The 23,100-nt window shown below is 44.8% G+C and overlaps 1 protein-coding gene across 2 annotated transcripts in view; it reads left to right on the top strand.

The window, feature by feature from the left end:
- Positions 1-22,472, top strand: part of MARCHF3 (membrane associated ring-CH-type finger 3) — a 141,132-nt gene extending 118,660 nt beyond the window's left edge. For both annotated transcript variants that reach the window (XM_024571390.4, XM_045204482.3), the window contains exons 4-5: positions 12,704-12,913; positions 19,331-22,472. In XM_024571390.4, coding sequence (XP_024427158.1) covers positions 12,704-12,913; positions 19,331-19,489 — 369 coding nt within the window. In that variant the 3' untranslated portion in view covers positions 19,490-22,472. The remainder of the gene's footprint in view (positions 1-12,703; positions 12,914-19,330) is intronic.
- Positions 22,473-23,100: the final 628 nt, after the last annotated feature.

Genomic DNA, 23,100 nt, shown 5'->3' with positions numbered 1-23,100 from the left:
TTCTTTAAGCATCCCCAGTTATCAAAATAGGGATTTATTACCCTTATTCATGTTATTCATCATATTCTCATTTTTGTCTAGTGTTCCGATTGGGGCTTTTTCTTGGTACATTGTCCTAGCACCTTTTACCCCATGATCCCATCCTTCTGCTGGAAGGAATTATTCAAAGTTTCAGAAACCCGGGCCCCAACAGCAGGCCAGCAGATAGGGTGTGAGACACCAGCAACTTCACCCGCTGGAGGGCCAGGGCCCCATACGGGCCACAGTGAAACAGGGCTCATGGGACTGGGAGCTGCTCCTTGTGCCCTGTTTGTAAATGGCCGCACAGCACTACTCCATCGTCTCCCAGAGGAAATCGTTTCTATTTTTGGCACTCTGCATCTTATATTTGTCGATTTCTTCTGGAAATTTCTGTTTTCTCGCTCTCCACCCTCTCTTGGTTGTTTATCTCCTCTTATGTTTCTGGCTTTGCATTGATCACATATGCCACCTAATTCTGCAGCATCTTCTCATATTGCAGACAAGCAATCTCCATTTGGCTGTGATCACTTCTACACAGCGATGATATGAAATAATTGAAGAGAAATGGTTCCCATTTTGCTTATATCTTAAGTTGCAAGTGAATACATAAAATTATTTTTCCACTTAATCCTGCTGTGCTGCTAATCTTATCTTTGGAAAATTTCAAACCATTGGTGTGAGTGTGTGTAGTATTTGTTTAAATAATGCCAATGCCAAATATAATGTCCCAGACACAAATATAGTAAATATAGTATTTATGGAGCATTATAGCCCATTAATTGGCTTATTGGCCTAAGTCTTCCAGGGAGCTTCACGAACCTCCAGGGTGTCCTTGAATATAACTAATGCTTCAGCCAAATCACCGCTATGGATGCCAGAGCCACTGCTAAGTCTGTGTCTGTGGCAAAAATTGCTTCATTTTATTTGATCAGAAGAGTCAGGATGAGTAGTCTTACATATGAGTGTGTGTTTATATATATGTATGTGTGTGTATACATATGTACATGTATACACGCACATACTGAAATATATATATTTCAGTTAAACTCATCTGATTCTACCCAAAGCAGTCCTCTTGTTTGGAAGAATTTATATATTTCATCAGCTAATAGTTATTAAGTATAAATTAAATATTTTAGGAAATGGGGATATAACTGTGAATAAGCCAGAACAACGTTGGGTACTAATAGAATTTAACTGCTAGAAAGAAAGACACAGGATAAACAAGTAATAAATTAAAAGATTAGATGGAAGGAGATTTGACATGGGGTTGTGAACACACAATACAACATTCAGATGATGTGTTATAGAATTGTACACCTGAAGCCTATATAATTTTATTAACCAATAAACCAATGTTATTAACCAATGCCACCCCAATAAATTCAGTAAAAAATAAATAAAAACTATTTCTGTCAGTGGTAAAAGTTGTAAAGAAAGAAACAAGTTGCCGTGGTAAAGAATGACTGGGGTCAGGAATGCTCGGTGGTTTGTGAAGGCGGAAATAAGACCGATAAGAAGGAACCTGCCATTGGAGGAAGAGGTCCAGGCAGAAGGAACGGCCACTGCAAAGACTCCAAGACAGGCAGCTCAGTGTTTCTGAAACAGGAGAAAACACTGCTCACAAGCATAGTTTGAGAGCCCAGAGGAGGGAGATCCCAGGTTATTAAACTTTCCTGTCGTGAACCCCCTGCCAGTCTGTTGAAGCCTATGGATCCCTTCTCAGTGTCGCATTTTTAATTATAGGAGATAAAATATGTAGGAATGCAAAGAAAACCAATTGCATTATAATTCATCTATCAAAATATTTAAAGGGCAAAGTTGTGATATAAAATGTAAGGGCTTCTTTAACACATTTTGTGGCAGATGTGATAACTATGAAGTAGTCGTATACCAAGATATTTGCAATAGTTGTAATGTGATCACATCACAGGTACTGCTCACACTACTGAGATTTCTGCGTAACTCAATGAGATGCTGAATTTCTATTAGAGATTATAAAAACAAAGATGTCATTTTCCCCCACCCAAAAATCACAGATCTCATGAATGCTATCCTTGGCCCTTGGGGCCCATGGATCTAGGGTACAAACACCTGGGCCACATCACGCAGGGCAGTGTGGACCAGGGCACAGCTTTAGACCAGTGATGTTCAACAGGTGTGCTGCAGAATTTCAGTAACTAGTTTATGTGTGCCACGAGGTGGGAAAGGTTGAAAACTGCTGCATTACTCTAAGTGATGCGGAGACATTGAGGAATTGTAAGCAAGGGAAGCGACGTGATCTTGCTACTTTATAGATCCTGGATTCTAGGATAACAGGGAGAGAGGAGGCTCTTAGACAGCTCAGGTGAAAGATGAGAGTGGCTTGGGAAAAAAGTAGTGGCATAGAGAGAGATACAGGAACATGTTCAAGATGTATTCCAGAAGAAGTAGCAGGAGCTGCTGATAGGCTGGATGTAAAGTCCCAGGGAATGAGGAGAAGGAGAATAAGGATGGCACTGAGGTTGTTTACAAGAGCCTCTGGGTATTGGTGTTGCCACATATTGGTGTGGGACAACCTGGGGGGAAAACCGATCTGTGGGAGAGTTGGGGTGGTGGAGGAGAACCCAGTCTTCCATCATAGACTTTGTAAAGTCTGAGATGTTCATTGCCCAAATGGAGAGATATCTAGTAATCAGCAAGATGCACAAGGCTGGAGCTCAGAAGAGAGTTGACAGCTGATACATACACTCTTCAGGTGAGCCTGAATTTTTGAACAAAAGTGGAAACTTAATGACAACCAGAGAAGGTCCTTGATTCCCCTCAAAGCTGCACCTTCCTCACTGTTTTTAGGGAGACTCCCATTTTTTAATCCCCCATGGAGGTGAAAGAAATGAATAAAGATCACATAGCATTTGGCAGAACCAAAGCAGTGAGTAACTGGAAACAGTATCTTGCCTCCTGCTTCCCAGGCCACATTTTATCTCCTGCACCATGCTCTTTTCCCAATCCTATCCATTGTAGGAGCAAACAAAAATTAGGACCATGATTTTATGTAATGCTGAAGCAAGTGGAAGGGAAGATTTGAAAGAACAGTAGGCTGGAGATTTCAAATACTGACTGTTCCACCTTGTATCATTGAACAAGTAACTTAACCTCACTGATGCCTAATATCCTAAATCAAGATGGCAATAATAACACCACCTGGTGTTACTAAATTCAGTAAAAATATCGGGCACATAATGGGAACACAGTACATATTTTTGGTTGAACTAGGGTTGTATAATTTTTAAATGGATTTTTGGTAGTGCTATTTTCTCATATATTTCAGGATAGTTTTTCTCTAGGGGCAAAAAAAAGATAGTAATTGTGACTAAATCAGTACAAAGGACCTTGAACAATTTACTCAATTTCTCATGCTATTTCATAACCTATGGAAAAATAGATGGTATTCTGTGGCTGTTTACATCTTGGGGGAGAAAAATCTTGAAGAAAAACAACAGGCTTTTCACCTTGTAGGAACGAAACAACATATAGTTATTTTTCTTGGAACCCTAGAAGGAGTGAGTAAGGAATGCTATCTCTAGTCTAGAAGGGTAAAAGCAGTGAAGTTGACAACGTGATGTTTATACACCAATACATTTTCTCTTTACCAATCGATTTAATTCATCTGACTCATATTGTAAGATCATTTCTGGTCAGGGCCACCCGCACCTCAGATGTTTGTTCATTCATTTTCACTAAGCATCCACTGTTCCAGCACTGTTCTTGGATTGAGGCGTACAAGAACACACTGCCATCGTGGAGCTCTTGTTAAAGTGGGAGCAAAAAAGATAAATAAATGAACAGCATCATTTCTGAGAGCGTCCTGTGCTCTGTAGAAAATATAGCCACATAATGTTTGCAAGTGAAAGGAGCGTTTTCCATGAGAAGGCATCATTTGAGCCAAGACTTAAGTGATGAGAAGGAGCCAGTCATGAAAGAATACGGGCAAATGAAGGGTAAGAGGTAGTAGGAGAAGTGGTCAGAGAGGGAGGCAGGAATGAGGGCAGGTCTTCTCATAGTCCCAGGTAGAGAGTTTGGCCTTTATTTATTTATTTACCATTGGAGAGTTTTCAGCAAAGGAGTAACATGGTCTGATTGATATTTTTACCCGGTCCCTGTGACTGTTGTTTGGGAACTGGACCGTAGGGTGGCCAGAGTGGAAGCAGGAGTGATGCTGGCTCAGGGATGGCAGCAGTGGACATGGACAGAAGTGCTCAGATCCCAGATAGATGCCAAAGGGAGTGCCAGTGGGACTTGCTGAAGGACTAGATGTTTGGGGCAGACACAGAAACGAAACAGGATGACTGAGTGACTGGGTGGATGGTGGTGTCATTTACTGATATGGAGGAGACTTGGAGAGAAAAAGGGGCTGTGGGTAAGTGCTAAATCAAGAGTTCTGTTTTGGACAGATTAAGTTCGAGCTGTCTGTTAGTCATCTCCGGGGAGATGTGGAGTGGGCTGTTGAATATGCACATCTGGAGCTTTGGTGAGAGGCCGAAGCTGACACTAGACATTTTAAGGTCACAAGCAAATCCTCTGTTAAGTTTTCATTGGAGGTGCAACGCTTCAAGCCTGGCTTTGATGGCTATCTGGAGCACGCATCTCCTTGGCTTGCCTGAAGTCAGAATTTCCTTCTGTGTGACTTCGGCTGTGCTGGAAATCCACTGATAGTCTGTGGAGTTGAGGGATTTGAAACTCTGGTAAGAGTTTGTTCTTGTTCTCTGCTGTGTTTCAAGTGAACTGAAATGCATGGTTTTCAGGTTCATCTTCACTTTGAAATCATGCAAAAGACCTATCGCGTATCTTCTGATCGTCGCGCTGCCCCTTTCACATTGCGGCTCCCCAGGCAAGCAAGACACCTTAGTGTTGGTTGTGCTGGGCTTTGAAAATAAGACCCATCCCAAGAAAGGCAAGCACTTGGTTAACAACTCTACCAAGTGTCAGATTAACAGTAGGCACTCAGGCAGGTAAACCCGAGTGAGTAAACATTGTGAGACCACACCCTCCTTCTTTCCCCCAGCTCCAAACGTTTGCTGTGGTTCTGTCAGTTGTTATCCCTTCTATCAGTTTCTTTCATTCTCATGACGGTTTCTCATTAAGGAGATTCATGGGGAAGGTTGTAATCAATCAGAGCTATTAGCCTCCAGAGTGTAATCTGGTTCTAATACAAACTGACCCGCACAATGTCCTGTCTACCTTGGGGGTTTAAGCCGATTAACTCAGAGCCTGGGAGGCAGAATCTAAAGTCCTCAAGCAACACACCCCCTTCACCGCTACCCACCAGTAAGGGATTTAACAAATTGACACTGTAATTAGATCCAAACCCACAGTTAACCCACCTTGAAAATAATCATAATGCCAGGCTCACCGCGGATGTCCATTTACAGCCAGTGAACCACGCTGTGCCACTGGTAGCGGAGTGCTCTCTAATCCCCTCTGCCGTCACAGCCCTGCCGTGCTCATTACTGTGGGTTTCTGTCATGTTTAGTTGGTTGGTTGGTGTTTGTACCTCTTTCCAAAAGTAGCTCAATCTTGTGGTTCCAGAACAAGTTGGTGACTGGAATGAGGTGTCCACAGAAAAATAGGCAGCTCACTGCCGGGGATCTCAATAGCATTTTTGCCCTGCTTTATGTTTTTTGTTTTCTTTTACAATTTTTTAAAAATTTTATTGAATTTATTAGGATGGCATTGGTTAATAAAATTATATAGGATTCAAGTGTACAATTCTATACTACATCACCGTGTGTTGCATTGTATGCTCACCACCCAGGTCGAGTGTCCTTCCATCACCATATATCTGGTCCCCTTTACCTTCTTCTGCCTCTCTCCCCACCCCCTTTCCCTCTGGTAACCACCATTCTGTTTTCTGTGTCTATGAATTTGGTTTGTTTGCTGCTTTCAGTTTTATATATCACATATAAGTGAAACTATATGGTTCTTAACTTTTCCTGACTGATGTATTTCACATAGCATGCTGTTCTTAAGGTCCATCCATGTTGTCACAAATAGAATTATCTCATCTTTTCTTACGGCTGAGTAGTCTTCCATTGTATATATGTACATCTTCTTTGTCAAATTATCAATCGAAGGACAATTGGGTGGTTTCCATGTCTTGGCCACTGTAAATAATACTACAATGAGCATAGAGGCACAGATATCTTTACGAATAAATATTTTCACATTTTTCTGGTAGGTTCTCAGAAGAGGGATTGCTGGGACATATGGTATGCTTTATAGGGGTGCCCTGGGCTGCCCAGAGATCCCCTGGCAGCAGTATGGGTGGGCTAACCAGGTGAAAGATACCATACCAGTCAGTATTCTCAATCAACTGACCTCAGCTTTTATAATACAGCTAACTAAGTATAAGCTGTGGACCAAAGTTAAACTGAAGGTTCTTCAAGAATGATTTTAGTTGCAAAAGCTCTTCATAAGTGGCAGGACAGATGCATTGGCATTTTACTCCAGGGAACATGATAAGTAAATACTTCTTATTGTACTGATAAACCAGTTAAGGTACAGTCTAACTCCTCTCCCCTTTCTCCCTATTCCCCCCCACTTTTTGTTACTAAGAATGATGATATAATAGAGCAGTTAGGAGCACAGACTTTGGGGCTAGACTACATGGACCAAAGCCAAGGCCAATCTTCTATAAGTTATTTAACTCCTCTAGACCTTGGTTTCTCTATGTATAAAATGGTGGTGATAATAATGGTACCTCTTTAAAGATTATTGAGAGTAAATCAATTACTATATGTAGCCTATAAAATAGCATTTGGCATATTGTAAGTATTGGCATTCATCCAGCATGGAGTGTTGGATGTGCTAGAAGCCAGTGATATAAAGACAAGGTTTCTCCTCAAGTCAGGTTGGAAGATGGACACACAAACCTGCCATTCTGGATTGGCCTACTCTTCACTGAATGTTTTGGAAAGGAAGATATTGTTACAGAATTCATAGAATACTCTATGTATAATAAGTGTAACCGATGAGAGGCCAATGACATATATGAGCAAGAAATGTAATTGAACAATAATTGAGATAATGATGTCAATTATGAATTAGGCCAAAATGCATGATAATAGAGATCTGTCCAGAATAAGTCCAGCCATTGTTAATATAACAAGAACAGTTTGTGCGACATCGATGGAACCTGGCAGCCAAGGAGAGTGGACTGGAATGTGCATGGGTGAACAATGACTTCACTGTACTAGTCAGTGGGGGCAGCAGATGCTGTTGAGTGAGCACGTGTACTGTGCGGCTGACGCATTCAAAGTTACTGAGCAAGTAGAGCAATGAGTCTGCATCCAATTTTGCGTTAAGCTTGAACATTCCTCCACAGAAACTATTTGGATGATTCAGAAGGCTTTCGGGGATGATGCAATGAGTGCGGTGCAAATAGAAGTGTGGCGTAAATGCTTCAAAGATGGCTGAGAATCTTTTGAAAGTGATCCACATTCTGAAAGGGCTACAAGCAGAACACCTGAGAATGTTGAATGTGTGTGGGCTGCAGTCAACAAAGATTAGTGACTGACAGTGGGAGAACCGGAAGCTGATTCCAAAAGCTGTTGTATCTGAGATTTTGAAGCAGGATCTTGGCATGAAACATGTTGTGGCAAAATTTGTTCCAAGGCTTCTGTTACCAGAGCAGAAGGAACATCGGAGCTGAAGTTGCTAATGACTTGATTCAAATCATTACCAATGGACCAGATTTCCTCAATGAGGTCATAACTGGAGATGAATTGTGGGTCTACAACTATGACCTGGAAACAAAGGCCCAGTTCTCCCAATGCAAATCACCTGGTTCTCCACGGCAGAAGAAAGTACTGCAAAGTCGCAGCAAGATCAAGACCATGTTAACTGTGTTTTTTGATTAGGAAAGTGTTGTCCATCACAAGTATGCCCCCCCAGGCCAAACAATTAATAAGAAGTACTGCCTCCATGTTCTTTGTCGGTTGAGAGATGCAATACGATGAAAACGGCTGCAGCTATGGGCAACTGGTGATTGGCAGCTTCATCACAACAATGCACTCCCTCATGAAGAGTTTCATGCAGTTTTTTGGCAAAACATCAAATCGCCCAGATTTTGTGCCTTGCAACTTGTGGCTTTTCCTAAAACTAAAATCACCTTGAAAGGGAAGAGATTTCAGACCATCAATGAGATTCAGGAAAATGAAACGGGACAGCTGATGGCAATTCCAACAAAGGATTTTACAGGGTGTTTTGAATAGTGGAAGAGACACTGGGAGAACTGTGTGAGCTCCCAAGGTGACTATTTTGAAGGGGACTGAGGCATGATTGTCCTATGTACAATGTTTCTTGAATCTTGTATCTTCAAAAAATGTCTCAATTTTGCATAGTGCATGGCTGGATACTTTCTGGACAGACCTCGTATAGCTGAGCTTAAACACCCAGACGTTGGATCGATCTCTCTCTCTCCCTCTCTCTCTCACAGCATTTCATATGCAACTAATATACAATATATACCTATACAGATAATCCATGTTCATTGTAAAAAAATACATACAAAAAGATAAAAACTAAAGACCATTTATAATTGCTACAGTTTTATTTTTTTATTTTTCAATTACTGTTGAAATACAATACTATATTATTTCCAGGTGTGCAATGTAATGATTACACATTTATATAACTTACTAAGTGATCACCCCAATAAGTCTAGTACCATTTGACACCATGTATAGTTATTACAATATTATTGATCACATTCCCTTTATACCCCTGTAACTGTTCTTATAACTGGTAATTTGTACCTCTTCATCCCTTCTTCTTTTTCAGACTTCTTCCATCTGGCAACCATCAGTTTGCTCTATGAGTTTCTGTTTTGTTTGCTTCGTTTTCTAGATTCCACACATAAGGGCAATCGCATGGTATTTATCTTTCTCTTTCTGACTTATTTCACTTAGCACAATACCTTCTGGGTCTATCCATGTTGTCACAAATGGCAAAATTTCATTCTTTTTTATGTCTGAATAATATCCCATTGTGTTTATGTGCCTCTTCTTTATCCATTCATCTATTGGTGGGCATTTACGCTGCTTCCATATCTTGGCTATTGTAAATAATGCTGCACTGAACATATGGGTGCATATATCTTTTTGAATTAGTGTTTTAGATTTCTTTAGATAAATACCCAGAAGTGGAATTGCTGGGTCATAAGATAGTTCTATTTTTAATTTTTGAGGCATCTCCATACTGTTTTCCGCAGTGGCTGCAAGGAAGAGCCACAGTTTTGCTGGGTGTGCTGGTCTGTGTCTGTGCGAATCCACTACCTCCATGTAAATGTCAGTGTCACTGTGTATGTAAATGTATAATTACATACACAGGACCATACTATACATTCTGTTCAGTAGAATTATTTTCCTGCTCAGCAATATAGCATGCCAGTAAATATAAAATATACAGTATCATTTGAAATTACTCTATGGTATTCTACTTTCAGTAAATTCCATAATTTATTTAGACCATCCCCTATTGCTAGAAATTTGAGGTATAATCACATTTTTTCTTTCATAAACTCTGCTTGTATAAATATCCTCTAACAGCCTACTTGGATCTTTAGCAGAGGTTCTTACCATGGCACAGGGCAATTTTTTTTCTGAGCAAAAGATATTATTACCACTGGTCTTGTTTCAGGGGGCTGCATTTGTATAAGAGATAAATACCACTCGGGGTTCTGAAGAAGTCCCAGATGTTAACATAATAATACCTGTTTAAAGAACTTCATATCCAAATACGACCCCGCAGCAAACAACACAAGGAGTAAACTAAGCCAAAAATACATACATAGTGTTAATAAAGAATGAAACCTTGGTATAAGGTAATCATGTACATATAAAATGGCCTGGAATTTTTCAGGAATATAGAAGATCAAAAATAATTAGGAAATAAGAAACTTGGAACAAGCAATAGTAATTTCTAATTTGCCTTTCCAATTTACTTTCTATCAGACAGAGGTAAATAGTGATTCATAATTACCTCCTTCCATACCTGAGTTATTTCACTGGGTAATGTCAAAGGCCACATAGATAAGCAAAGCGCTAAATTAGTTTTAATAAAGTGTATTCAGAATTCCCAAGCAAAAGAAATCAGAGGAAGTCTTAGCCGGTGCAGTCAGCTTGTCTGTGAGCCTCTGTTACCGTTATTGGGAACCTGCTATGTTCCAACAGGAAAATCAGTCCAGGCTTCCAGATCTGCTCCTGGAGACAGTCTAGCCTGCAAGTGGAGTCAGGTCACTCCACTTGCAATTTGGGCACCGCTGTTTAAGAATCTGGATTTCTGAATGTCTTACAACTTTAATTTTCAAATATGTACTGATAGGACATCTGAACAATCCGTGTTCATTTTAGAAAACCATGAAAAATAAGCAAGACCCTGATCCTCTCTTCAGTCTGACCTCTGAACCACCTGGAGCAGTCGGTTAACCTTGCTGAGCCTCTGTAAAATCTAGATAAAAACACCCAATTTCTACTCTCCACTTCTTAGCGTTTAAGCAAGAAAATGTTCATTAATAAGAGTTTTTTTAATTTCTTTGAAGCTGCTGGGATGTCTGAGGTAGCATTCCAACATATTTGCACTTTATCATTTTGGTATTTATATTAACTTTTATAATACTTTATATTCACAGGCAAGTCAACACCCCATTATCTATTTTTAAATATTTCTTTAGGTCCGTTTTTGAGCTGACATGACTCCTGTCAGCATCTCAGCCCCTTCCTAAGGTGCGTTGTTACTGGAGGGTGCCATGTAGGGCATTCCGGGTCATTTACTATCTGCCTCAGGCAAACATTCAAGGATGAGCATCTCCCAGGAAACTTTCTTCTGTGCCTTTTACCTCCTGTCTCTTCTGCTCACTCCTTGAGTCTTTAGCTGGTCCTTACATGGCTCTCTCCTCACCTTGCTTGCCCTCTTTGCAGCTCGTTTGTCTCTTCCTTCCACCCTTGAGCATGACAAGCCCAGACCCACCCTCTCGTGTCTTCACTGTCATGGTCCTTCGCTTCCCACCAGTGGGTTTGTGAAAGTTGTTGCCATGGCCACTTGGGGTGTCTGCTCAGCAATCCATAGTGCTCCCATTTGGGGGCCAGTCCCCAGCACTCCTAGGCCTCCCATTTGTTGGTAGGACGAGATGGAAGACAGAGTCGCCAGTGTCTCTCCCCTCTCCCACCCCGTTACCTGTGTTTGACCCCACTCCTCTGGACTCTGTGGCCTCTCTCATTGTTATGTGGGATGGCGATACGAGAATGTCAAATTGTTTGAAGACATGTTTCAATACTAATTTGCAGCCACCAGGCCTCACTGTAGAAATATACACTGATACCAATATGTAACTGTAATTTTTTTTCTAGAATAGATTGTGTAAAACATTTCAGCAGCTATTCAACAATTTCCCAAGTGGGAGGACAACAACCCTATCCTGTGGTAATTCTCAGCTCTAGTCTTTCAACAAGCACAAAATTCCCCCCATCCTTTTTGGGGTCGAGTCAGGCAAGATGGTAGCACAATTAAATTGTCTGGGACAGTCCTAAATAGGAGGGAGGTTCAGGGTCCTAAAACATGAGGGGGGAGCATTATTGAGTTCGTGGTCTCAGGTGAGTCTCTATATGTGGGTGGTCCTCAAGACCACCCTCAGGCTGAATGATTCAGTAGGACTCATAGGACTCAGAAAAGCTCTTACACTCATGATTATGGTTTATTACAGCAAAAGGATTAAAATGAGTGGAGGGAAAAGATGCCGATTAAAATGAGTGGAGGGAAAAGATGCGTGGGGCAAAGTCTAGGAGAAACCATGCGCAAGCTCCCAGGTGTCCCCTCCCAGTAATGTCGCACATTACTCTGTGCTTAATTTTTACACCAACAAATTGTGACAGCACATACAAAGCATTATCAACCAGGGAAGCCCACTGGAGCCTTGGCGTCCGGGTGTTTATTGGGGTCAGTCACATAGGCACGCAGGGCCTGCATGACTGCCCTCAGCACTCAGACTCCAGTCCCCCGGGGCAGAAGGAGGTGTTCAGCATAAATCACATTGTTGGCATAAGCTATCTGATTACACTGGTACCCTGTGGCCCAGTGCCTCAGGCATACAAAACATTCATCAGGCCGAATATTACAAGGACTCAGAGCTCATCCCCTAGGAGCAAGTCTTGCAAACAGGTCTTTCTTGGGGATGGGCAGGAACAAAACAATCCAAGCCTGCTGAGTTAACCCCTTCCCGCCCACATTCCCTGGGTCAGGACACTAGGAGGCTTTGGCTACTTGAGAGCACTTCTGGCACCTCAACTATCACCTTCCAAAAATAATATCCTCTCTACCTTCCACATAGACTCGTTGTGATTTATAATAATAACCATTGAACTATTTTCAAAAACAGCTGGCCATCTCCAGCAAGGACACATTATTATTATTATTATCATCATCATCATTATCATAATCACTATTGTCATATTATTATCATAATCACTATTATTCAGGGGGCGGAGGCATGGGAATGAGCCCTTAATGCTCCCTTGTGATGTCAGAACAAGTCAGAAGTACCTTTTTCCAGATTCTGAAGATAAAGGCAAGTTGAAAGTCATGTGACTCCACTGCACCTGGGGGTTTAACCGTGTCCTGTCTTTCTCTCTCTCCTTCTCCTTGGCAGTGGCTGAGAAACCCAGGCCCCCAGCATGAGAAGCGGACTCTGTTTGGAGACATGGTGTGCTTCTTGTTCATAACTCCCCTGGCCACCATCTCAGGCTGGCTGTGCCTGCGGGGCGCCGTGGACCACCTGCACTTTAGTAGTCGGCTTGAAGCCGTGGGACTGATTGCACTCACTGTCGCACTCTTCACTATTTACCTCTTTTGGACACTAGTAAGTATGGCCCACAGCCCCAGGGATGCAGGCCAGCTGGAGCTGGCAGCCCCACAGCTGGCACAGCTAGTCTGTATCATGTCTCACCTGCTGGTTCAGGCTGGCAAGAGTGTGTGATTTGGTTTGTTACTACATGCGAGTGGGTGTGTGTGCGCACGATTCGTGAGCAGACATGCGCTCCTGGGAAGAGCAGATCAAGTAAAGAAAAAGCCCCAGCTTCTGAGAGCCCACCAGTCAAAGACACACACCCTGGACTTTTCTCCCCTCTGGTAGTCTAGGCTCTGTCGGTGACAAGGCACAGCATTTTCCTTCTCTTGCTCGTGGTCCCCATTTTTGCTGGGATCATAGTATATCATGAGCGACGCACATGGCCACTGCTGATGTCGCTGCCTGCACAGACTATGAATCCTCCTGCTGGTCACTGTCTTCTTATGCCCTGACCACGGCCCGGAGTCTTCACTGGGCACCGGGCTGCCCGGTGCCTGACGCTTATTCTCTGTGTTGGGATGTTGACCCTGCTGCCCATAAAAACACCAGTTTATCTAGCTCAGAAGCTGCCACCAAAGAAAAACCATTCCCAATAAGTGTTCCCGCTGTAGACGAGGAAGACTTTGTAAACATCTCTGTCGTTTTCATCCTTTTCTCTTATGAAGGAAGCTGACTGTCAGGCGCCACTTGGCAGCACCCACAAAGTGCAGCATTTGATCTCCCTTTATGCCCCTCTAGGACCTGCAGCAAAGAACGCCACTATCTAGAATATTTTCAGAAACGGGGCCCCCTCTTCCTGGCATTCCTCTGCTGTGCTGCTTGTTTCTAATCTGAGCACGTTTCATTGCTATTCAGTATGTATTTCCCGTCTAAAGTGTACCATTCCCGTGTCCCATAGCACAGTGTCAGCATGGGGAAGCTTCCATCGCTCTCGTGTCCTCCCAAGCCCTGCCCACCTGACAGTGACCACTCCTACCACCCTGACCACGACCCCCTGCTCATTTCCCTCCTGTACCTCCCCTCAGGTGACAGTGCTCAGACAGTGAATGGGGGACATGGTGCAATCTCAGCGAGAGGGACCTGACTTGAGCCTTGGTAAATAGGGCGTGTTCTGATGCTGCACACGTGCTCTGAGACTTCTGATTAATGTAGACATTCTGTTCCCAGCCTAATGAAGCCCCCCGACAAAACCATTGTTGTCGCCTTAAAAAGTCTGTGCTCCCAAACTGTATCCTAATTCATTGTAAACCAAGGAATGAAGCTGGCTCCGAATTCACAAGGACACTGTGATGGGAAAGGAGTTAGAAAGAGGAAGTAAAAGAGCCTAGCTAGCACCATCCAAAGTCATTTCTCTGCTCTGCGCCTCAGCGTTCCCATCTGTGCGATGGGAATGGTAATAACACCCACCCTGCCGACTTCCCCGGCTGCTATTAGGTAAACATGGAAGAGTGCAGGGGGAATACTTTGGAAAATAATTTGTTACCGTGATTAGAGGTTTACTTGTCTACCATGTTTCTTAGAACAGTTCCTTAAATGAAGGTATAGACTTGAATACTAGCTTTCAAACTAATCGAAGGCCTTTTTGAAAATCACCTTTGTAAAGCACCCACTTAGCCAACAAGGAAGAAAGGTGGGGAGGAGCATGGAAGGAAGAAAGAGAAATTACGTAGAGAAAAATGGATGTGACTCTGTTTGATCTCCCATTTTAGTTGAAAGCGAGGTGTGGTGGGAAAGGTGCCTGCAGTGGGCTCTTCTAGGAGAGAGGTAATATACTGTAATTTCTGTAATTTCATTACAGAAATGTTTCCGAGAGCCAGTGCAGCCTAGTAAAAAGCACATGTGTTTAGAATCTAAAGGCCTTTGTTTGACCCCAAGATTTAGTATCCTAATAGCTGGATAGCATTAAACAGGGTACTTAACCTCTCTGATCATCCTTCCTCTTATGCAACAAAAAAAAAAAGGAAATGATTGATATCCCTGGGTCAATGGGCTATTGTGAGGATTAGGTGGGATAACATGGGAACCTGTATCAGAGCACCTAGCATAGGCACCCTGGTTTTCTTCCTATGACTTCTCTGCTCCCCCAGCTCTCTCCACCCACCAGCCCTCTATAAAATGCAGAGCAGCTGGCCCTTTGGTGTGAAAACTGTGCTGTGGTGTCAGCACAGCAATAGGTTACTGAGTCTAGACGAACTCCTTCCCAGATAAATGCTGTACTGAGCCTCCCTGGCAAGAGCTGTAATTCAGAAACTGACAGCACTTGGAAACTGCCCTCCAGCAGAAACCCATTGTAAACAAGCTGTCAAGCTTAAGGAGAATATGCTGTGAAAATGTCTTAGATAAACAAACACGGTGTCACTCCCAGCCCCGCTCCTCAGAAGAGTCTTCCCGGAAGGGCCTTGCAGGCTGGATGAAGAGAGCACGTATCCACGCTTACGCCTAAAAATGCCTTTGGAGTTCCTAGCCGCTCACAGGGCCACGAGGGCCTGCCCTTGACACACACTTCTGGAGTCCTCTCTTCTAGAACCTGCTGTGTGGAAGCACAAGCATCTGGAACCCAGGAGGCCAAGGCCTCCGCCATCTCCACTCAGAGCTCAGAGAGGGGTGCCCCAGAAACATCACTATTCACATCACAAACTGTTTGAAGTCCATGGACAGACACCAAGAGAGCTAGCTGAGAACTGAGTCCACGTTAACCATTAAGAAATTGTCCATCGAGATGCAGGAATGGAGGCACCACAGTTCAGTGACCGCAGGAAGTCCTCCCAAGCACTGGGTCACTGGTGCAACCGGTGCCCAGCACAGAAACTTTGGTTCCATCAATCACAGAGTGAAATGAAAGAACGTTCTGAATCCTCTAGCTGATTCCCAGTCCCGTGGGCTAGTCATTTAAATTCTCATTAGAAAGAGGAAAAACCTCTAATAAAATACTGTCCCCAAAAGGCTCACTGTGGGACCGGTTTGGACACACCCCCATGAGCCCTCGGCAGTGCAGCCTGAGGGTGTTCGGTGTGACGTGTGCCGAGCACCTCTCGCACTGACGTATGCCCACCCATTGCTCCTCTGCTGTGGCACCATCAGAGAGCTGGGCCCATCTCTGAAAAGGCAACTTACAAAGCTCTGGACCCAGGAATAACCTCACAGTCGCACAATAACCTCCTCTGGCGAGAAAGGGCAGAATGAAAATGCATAAGCAGATTTCCCAAAGCCTAGTGCGACTTTACAACAAATGTTGAGCAACAACAGCCTGTCACCTCCCTGACCGGGAAGGTGGGGACCTCTCCTTGCGCCAGCCATATGATCTCAGCTCTTTGTACACACCTTACCCAAGATGGGTGAATAAATATCCTTTGGACGAAGAAATGAATGCACTTCAAGAAACCCATCCGATGAGGGGTAGTTTTATTACAATAGTGGCCCAGTCTGTGCTCTCTCTTCCTCCTCTCTCCTTAAAACCTTGGAAATTTCAGAAATATACAAAGTTCCCAAGGCTCCTATTGCTGTAGCTTCTTTTGGCTTATGTTTATTTTCCTCCCACTGCCTCTTTCTTTCTCTAAATCAAATCTCTTTTTATTTCTACTCTATACCATTACAGGGAGGGAGCCCTTAGAGACGGGAGCCGGCACTCACCCAGGGCAGTTGCGCATGGTGGTCCCTTCTGCACCTCGCCCAACTTCCTTTATTTTCCCTCCTGTGGAGTCATCTGCATGTGATGCCTTCTACTTAATTGGATTTGCCTGCAACCTGTGGTAGTTAATAGCAATTAAGATAGATTAATGCATAATGAGATCTCATTTGTTTGTCTGAACAAGTGGGTTGATTTTTGTACTTCCTGGAGGAATCAGGAGACCGACTCAGTTGTGGACTCCCTGTGTTCCTTGAAGCAGCGCTTCTCAGGCTGGGATGTATGTGCACTCACCTAGAGAGCTTGTTAAGAGGCATGCTCTGATTCCTTAGGCCTGGGCAGAGCCCCAAATTCTGATACTCTAACAAACCCCCAGGTGATACAGGCCAACCCCACACCACACTGAGAACATCATTACAGCAGATAGCCCAACCTCCTCTTTCCCCGCATTTCCTACATCTGAGCAGGACTGTCGCAAAATTACCACCTTTTCCGTACTTAATCCATCAGAAATAACAGGCCAAGAACATTAACCTGTGAGTGAGGCACTGTGCTAAGTGCTTTTTTTGTTTTGTTTTGTTTTTCACTTGCAGTTGACATACAATATTATTAGTTTCAAGTGTATAACATAGTGATTAGAGGTTGTTACAGTTTGGGGCAAACGTAGGTTTACGGTGTTTGTATGGAAAATAATTTACAATAATTAATAAATAATACGAGGATAAACTGTTTTGCATACTGACAACTGTAAACCTACTTTTGCCCCACCCTGTATAACATATAAAGTGATCACACCTATACGTCTAGTACCCATCTGACACCGTGCATAATTATTACAATATTATTGACCACATTCCCCATGCTGCATGTGCTAAGTACTTTTTATGCATTATCTCAGATACCATTATTCACATGTTACAAACAAGGGAACTGAAAGTTGGAGATAGCAAGCAGCCCTCCCAAAGTCACAGAGCCACTACACAGAGGAGGGGGATTCAAGGCCCATGTGCCTGGCCCCAGAGCCCAAGGCTTGCTCCCTACCCTGTAGAAGGAGCTGCCCACCTGCCCCCACAGCTAACTCCCTGCTTACTGATGCCAAGCATGTGCGGCTCTTTACCATGATGAATGAAAGGACTCTTGATTTGAAATTCAGCTCTCCTGTAATATTTCCAGATTCCAGACTTCTTGTACTGCCAAAGCTCTTCATTAGCACTTGTCTGTGTTCTACCTCTTCCCTGCCCTTGGCCCTGAACAGCAGGCTTTCCAACCTGCCTCTCTTACATTCATGAGTAGCACCAAGCAGCAGCAGGACAGAATAGATAAAAGAGAATCAAGCTTAAAAAAAAGAAAAGAAAAAGAAAAAAACCCTGATCCGCTCTGGCATGTTCGGGGCCTTTGGAGAAAAGCACATCTGTGTGAATTTAAAAGCTTACATTTTCATATCCAAACCTCTCTGGCTCTCAGCCTGTGGCATTTGCTTCCTAGCCTCAGGTATTTGAGCCAGTGGCCTTGAATTTCATGATCCTGCCATGAAGCCTAACAAGCCCTTCCTGATCAGGGACCTCCGCTCTCCGTCACTTCTGCAAACGCTCACCTCAAACCATTGGGTCAGCCGCTCTCTGACCTCTCCTGGGGTCAACCCAATCTACCCACCCCAGAGGGCTGACCGGCCCGTACATGGTTAATTTGTCACCCTAGGCCCATGGGCACCTTCTTTCCCAGAACCTAGTCATCTAGATGCACTCAAACTGGGTCCCGTCCCCATTTTTAAAGGCAGTTTGTACATCTTCAAACATACAGATGAAATTCTGAATTTCCTGGGAAGTCCATCAGTGCTTTTTGCCAGCCTTCTCCAAAACAAAGGACACATGTGATCGTCTCATGCAAGTACACTTACATAAGAAGCAAGTACAGTTGTGTCAAAATTAACCACAGGTTCCCTGTTCATACTGTCCTGCATGTATCAGACAGGCTTAAATCGTAAGCAGTGTTGCAATTCGAAAGCATAGGATATTTATTCGCTCATCCATTCCCGCAGCAGACCCTACTGAGCAACTTCTCAGCGCCAGACACTGATAGGTGCGGGGCATGTAAAGATAAAACAACACAAGCCCCGCTCTCCAGATGTTTCTAGTGCCGGGGAGAAAGAACCAAGTGCGCTGACGCGCAGGGCACTTGATGCCATGCTGAGGTGGGCACCAGGCCCTATGGCTCAAAAAGAACCGATTCAGGGAGTTTGGTTCCCATGCCGAAGCTTCCCACAGAATTCTGGTGTCACAGAATACTGGGCCTGGAGGCATTGGGGCTCACCCATTGGGGCCACCCAGTATACTTTTGCAGCGTGTCCTCCTCACAATACTAGAGATGCCCTTCCTGTCACAGTCGGTGTGAATGGGGTCCTTTGAGTCGTGCTGTGTCTAACCTGCAGAAGGGTGTAATGCACGAAGCCCCAGCATCCCTCGCATTTAACAGAGAGAAACCTGAGGACCAAAAAGGCACATCACCCAGTCCCACAGAAGAAGCCTTAGTTCCTATTGATACCCTGATTTTACCCGACATGACAGGGAATGAAGGAAGCCTCCCTACAAGCCGTTCCCATGTGTTCGCACTTGGGTGCCCTTTGCTTGGTGCCTGACGCCCCGACACCCAGCTCTCTAGAGCAGCTTCACCCAGGGTCCTCGCCCCACTGCACTGCTGGCTGCCAGCGGTTTGGAGCTGTGTTCCATGGCGTGTTTGTTTCTTGGGTTGAGTATCGGCGTCTGCTGACCTGAAACCTTCCCTTATTTTCCCCCTCCTACCCACAGGTGTCATTTAGGTACCACTGTCGATTGTACAATGAATGGCGTCGGACCAATCAAAGGGTGATTCTCCTCATTCCAAAGTCTGTCAACGTACCTTCTAACCAGCAGTCCCTGCTGGGCCTCCATTCTGTCAAGAGGAACTCAAAGGAGACAATTGTCTGACGTTTGTGTGGCTGGCTGATTGATTCGTTGTTTGGGTTTGAAAGTGTCTGCACTGGGGCCATGCACTGAGCCACCCGCAACCCGTCCTAACCTGCCCGTGGGTCTAAGAACATCCAGAGCCGTGGTAGCGCATCGTCCCGAGCAACGAACTCTGCCAGAAGAAAGCAAATGCCGTTTTACTTCAAATCATGGATGCTGCAATCATATGATATTTGCTAAGCTGCCAAACATGTTTATTTAGCAGATACTGTATGGAATTTCCTGAACACCTCTTTAACATATGAGGAAGGTTGTCCTGCTAAGGATGCAATTCAACTCTTCCTTTTTTATTACTATTTCAAATATATATATATATTAAACTTAGATGATAATCAGAATCGAAAAGCCAATGTTAAAACTGGTTTCTTGGTTTGGATGGGTTTTGTTTGGATTAGTTTATTTGTTGCTGGTTTCTACTACAGATTCTCCGGGTCATTTGATAGCTGAAGTGGTCTTCCTCATCTCTCTCATGTCCCGTACTCAGGGGACAGCGTAATGACTGCAGAACAAGTCGTCTTTGAAGGATGTTTTGTACTAAACCTCATTTAATTATTCCGACTTCACAGGAAAAAGAGGTGTGGCAACTCTCCCCACAGTGAGCTGTTTATTTAAATTTCATTAAAGAGAAAAAATAAAGATGGTGAGAAGCTCGCCCCTGTCCACTTGTTTGGTACTCACAGCTGATAGAAGCTATTTTCTAATAATAAATAGCCAGTGTGTGAAAGACAAACCCCACTGATTGCAATACTTTTATTGTTAATTATAAAACCCGTGAAGTTTCCCAAAGTAGATTTTAAAAGGAAAAAGGAAAGAGGTTGGTGTCTTTACTCCTGTCTCGTTCAGCGCATGTCTTAATCCTGCATTTGCAGTGACTGGAGGATCATTAGACATTTCTAGGAACCCCGGACCTGTTTTGCATATCAATTAGCATTCTCATCGCTCTACTGAATTTGCAGCTTGACAGGTAGATGTGGCAAAAAAGAGAGAGAGAGAGAGAGGCCTGCCCAGCCCTCTAAGACCCCTTTGTCTCAGTTTCAGAAGACAGAGCCCCACACAGAACCTTCCCCCAACCATGAGCCACTTTGCCACAGGCTGAAATAGACTTTTCGTAAGGGCTTCATGTCCCTCTTCTCTCTGTGGCAGTGTAAAGGCCATGGACGGTCCCTTGCACTTGTGTGCCCACTGAAACCAGGGAGCAGACGCGTGGTCTGAGGAGAGCGCTTGCTCCTGCTGCCTGCCCGCCCACATGCAGGGGGAGAAGGCGGAGCCCAGCTTTGGGGAATGCTTAAAATATGGATTTCTAGAACATGACCCACATTCCGAATATCACTCCAGCGTCTGCCTTATGCTCCCCACGTGGGAGAACAGAAAGAGCAAAGGAACAGGCAATGAGGAGGGTAACGATTTTTGTCTGCAGACTGATCCAGCTGACGCAGGTGTTGCCTTTGTCTGCAGAGCCTCCACTCACAGACTGTTCCCGCGCCGCCGCCGGGGAGGGAAACAGCTGTACTGCTCTCCGCCGCAAAACTCAGATGTGCTTTATGGCTTGTGACAATAGATTTCCTCCCCACCACGCTTCACTTCGACACTTCAATTCCAGTAATATATGTCTCGGCCCTTCTGTTTACTCGGCCCTGCTCGCCCCTCTGGGCTATCATTAGCGGCACCACCATCAACCGTTTCTTAATTGACCTTTTTAAAATGCTGGACACCACTGGCTGCACACAGCTGTCACACATTAAATTTCCAGAGCCAAGAGTCCAACTCGGTGGCTGGTGAATAGTAGCCCTGTGATACCATTGATAAATGAGGTCCACCCGGCCTTAGCCCCTGAGCTGCCAGGTTCACCAGTGACACCTCTCAACTGAATGGCACACTCAGGAGAGGACAATAGCCCTTCTCCTCCCTGCTTCTTGCATGAATTATGGAAACGACAGATTCCCAGGACCATTTCCTGTTGAGGCTGGCTGAGGAGAATCCCTCTATCTTGGCTCATGAGATGAGATATAATGATGCAAAATGTCACAGGCAAGCACGTCCCGGCAGCTTACTGCGGCTCCTGTGCTGGGAAGGTTGGCACACCAGTGCTATGCCTGTGCCACGCCTCTTCCCCGTATTTGCACCCCCAGCCTGAGAAAATAAGGCAGAGTCCAAATTCGAGGAGTAGGTTGCACGTGGGGTGGTTGGCAGGCCACCCCTGCCAGCCAAGACTGGCATCCGTGCCTCCCGTCCCAGGCTACCAACTTGGAATCTCCTTTTGAGAAACTCTGAACTCCCCCAGCACCAGGGCCCACCTGGGATTCTGAAAGTTTTTAGAAGACACTTCAGGCCCTCTTGGCCTTTTAACCCTGTGGTCGTTTAAGGTGGGAGAGGCTAGGGAACTTCAGCTTATGCACAAGCACCAGCCAACAGGGCAGGGGGCAGGTGTGGACTCCAGTCGAGGCTCTGCATCTGTCACCAAGAAATGCTGCATCTGCCTGGAAGAAAAGGTGCCTTTTGCTCGCTGGCACAAGGTGCTCCAAGGGTGACCAGCAGCCATGCCAGCTTTGCACTCTGTTTCTTTCTTTCCGAAAGCTCAAGAATGAAGCGGGGAAAGGACCGGGGAGGGGCAGGTAGAGGATCTTGGTGGTTCTCTGCTTCCCTTTCCCTACCATCTTCTTGCAGAGTCCTCTCACGCGCACTCCCTGCCGTATCCTGTCCTACCCATTTTTCCTGAGAACAGCAGGTAGAGAAAAAAGTGTGTCACGGTAAAGCTGGAGGGGGAAACTGACAACTGGAACACGTCCAGCATGCTCCTGCCTGCCCCGTGTGTTCCTGCGTGCTCTCATGTGGGGGACAGAGAACGTGAATGTACCCATACTGCTACAGCTCCTCAGAGAGCTGAGCAGAAGCTCAGATGAGCTGTAAAACCCAATTAGGGAAAAATAAATAGCATGACTTAGAAGTTGCTCGCTTTTGTCTTTTGGGTCCTGGTCTCCCTTCTTCGTGCCCTGAGGGCCCCAGGTTGTCGCTTACATCTGTCCTGCAGCCACAGTCACTTCATTTACAGAGAAAGGAACTCATCTGGGGACTTGGAGGAGCCAAAGGAGAAAACAGAAGCGACGTGGCAGCCCAGTGACCTGCCCTCCCGCCAGCGGCCATCTCGGCCTTTCCTGACTCCCCACCCACCCTGCGGAGCACCACGGCATGCACAAAAACTGTCTTCGCCCTACCCTCACCAGGGATTGTCCCAAGGCCTCAAGAAGGAAAATTGGCACAGGCTTCCTTTCCATTTTAATCTGGAATGTTCCCAGACGCTACTTGAATATCAGCCACACAGTTTGTAGCCCTAGTGCTGGAAAAAAAATGTAGGTTGTGATTCTGAAGCCTTACGTGGTATGAGAGGTGGGCCAGCAAGTGAGGACGGGGTTCAGGATTATTTTAGGACAAGATGTCGGGACCAGGATGGACCAGCCGTCCCCCCCAGCCAAGCGTACGGAGGATGAAGCAGACTGACGGCATGAGGTGGGTGCCCCAAGAGGCTGGAGTCTGAGAAATCGGCACTCCTGACAGCGATCCCTGGGCAGCTGCCG

Source organism: Desmodus rotundus, chromosome 1, assembly GCF_022682495.2.
Source record: "Desmodus rotundus isolate HL8 chromosome 1, HLdesRot8A.1, whole genome shotgun sequence".
In the NCBI taxonomy this organism is placed as follows: Eukaryota; Metazoa; Chordata; class Mammalia; order Chiroptera; family Phyllostomidae; genus Desmodus; species Desmodus rotundus.
This window is presented reverse-complemented; position numbering and strand designations above follow the sequence as displayed.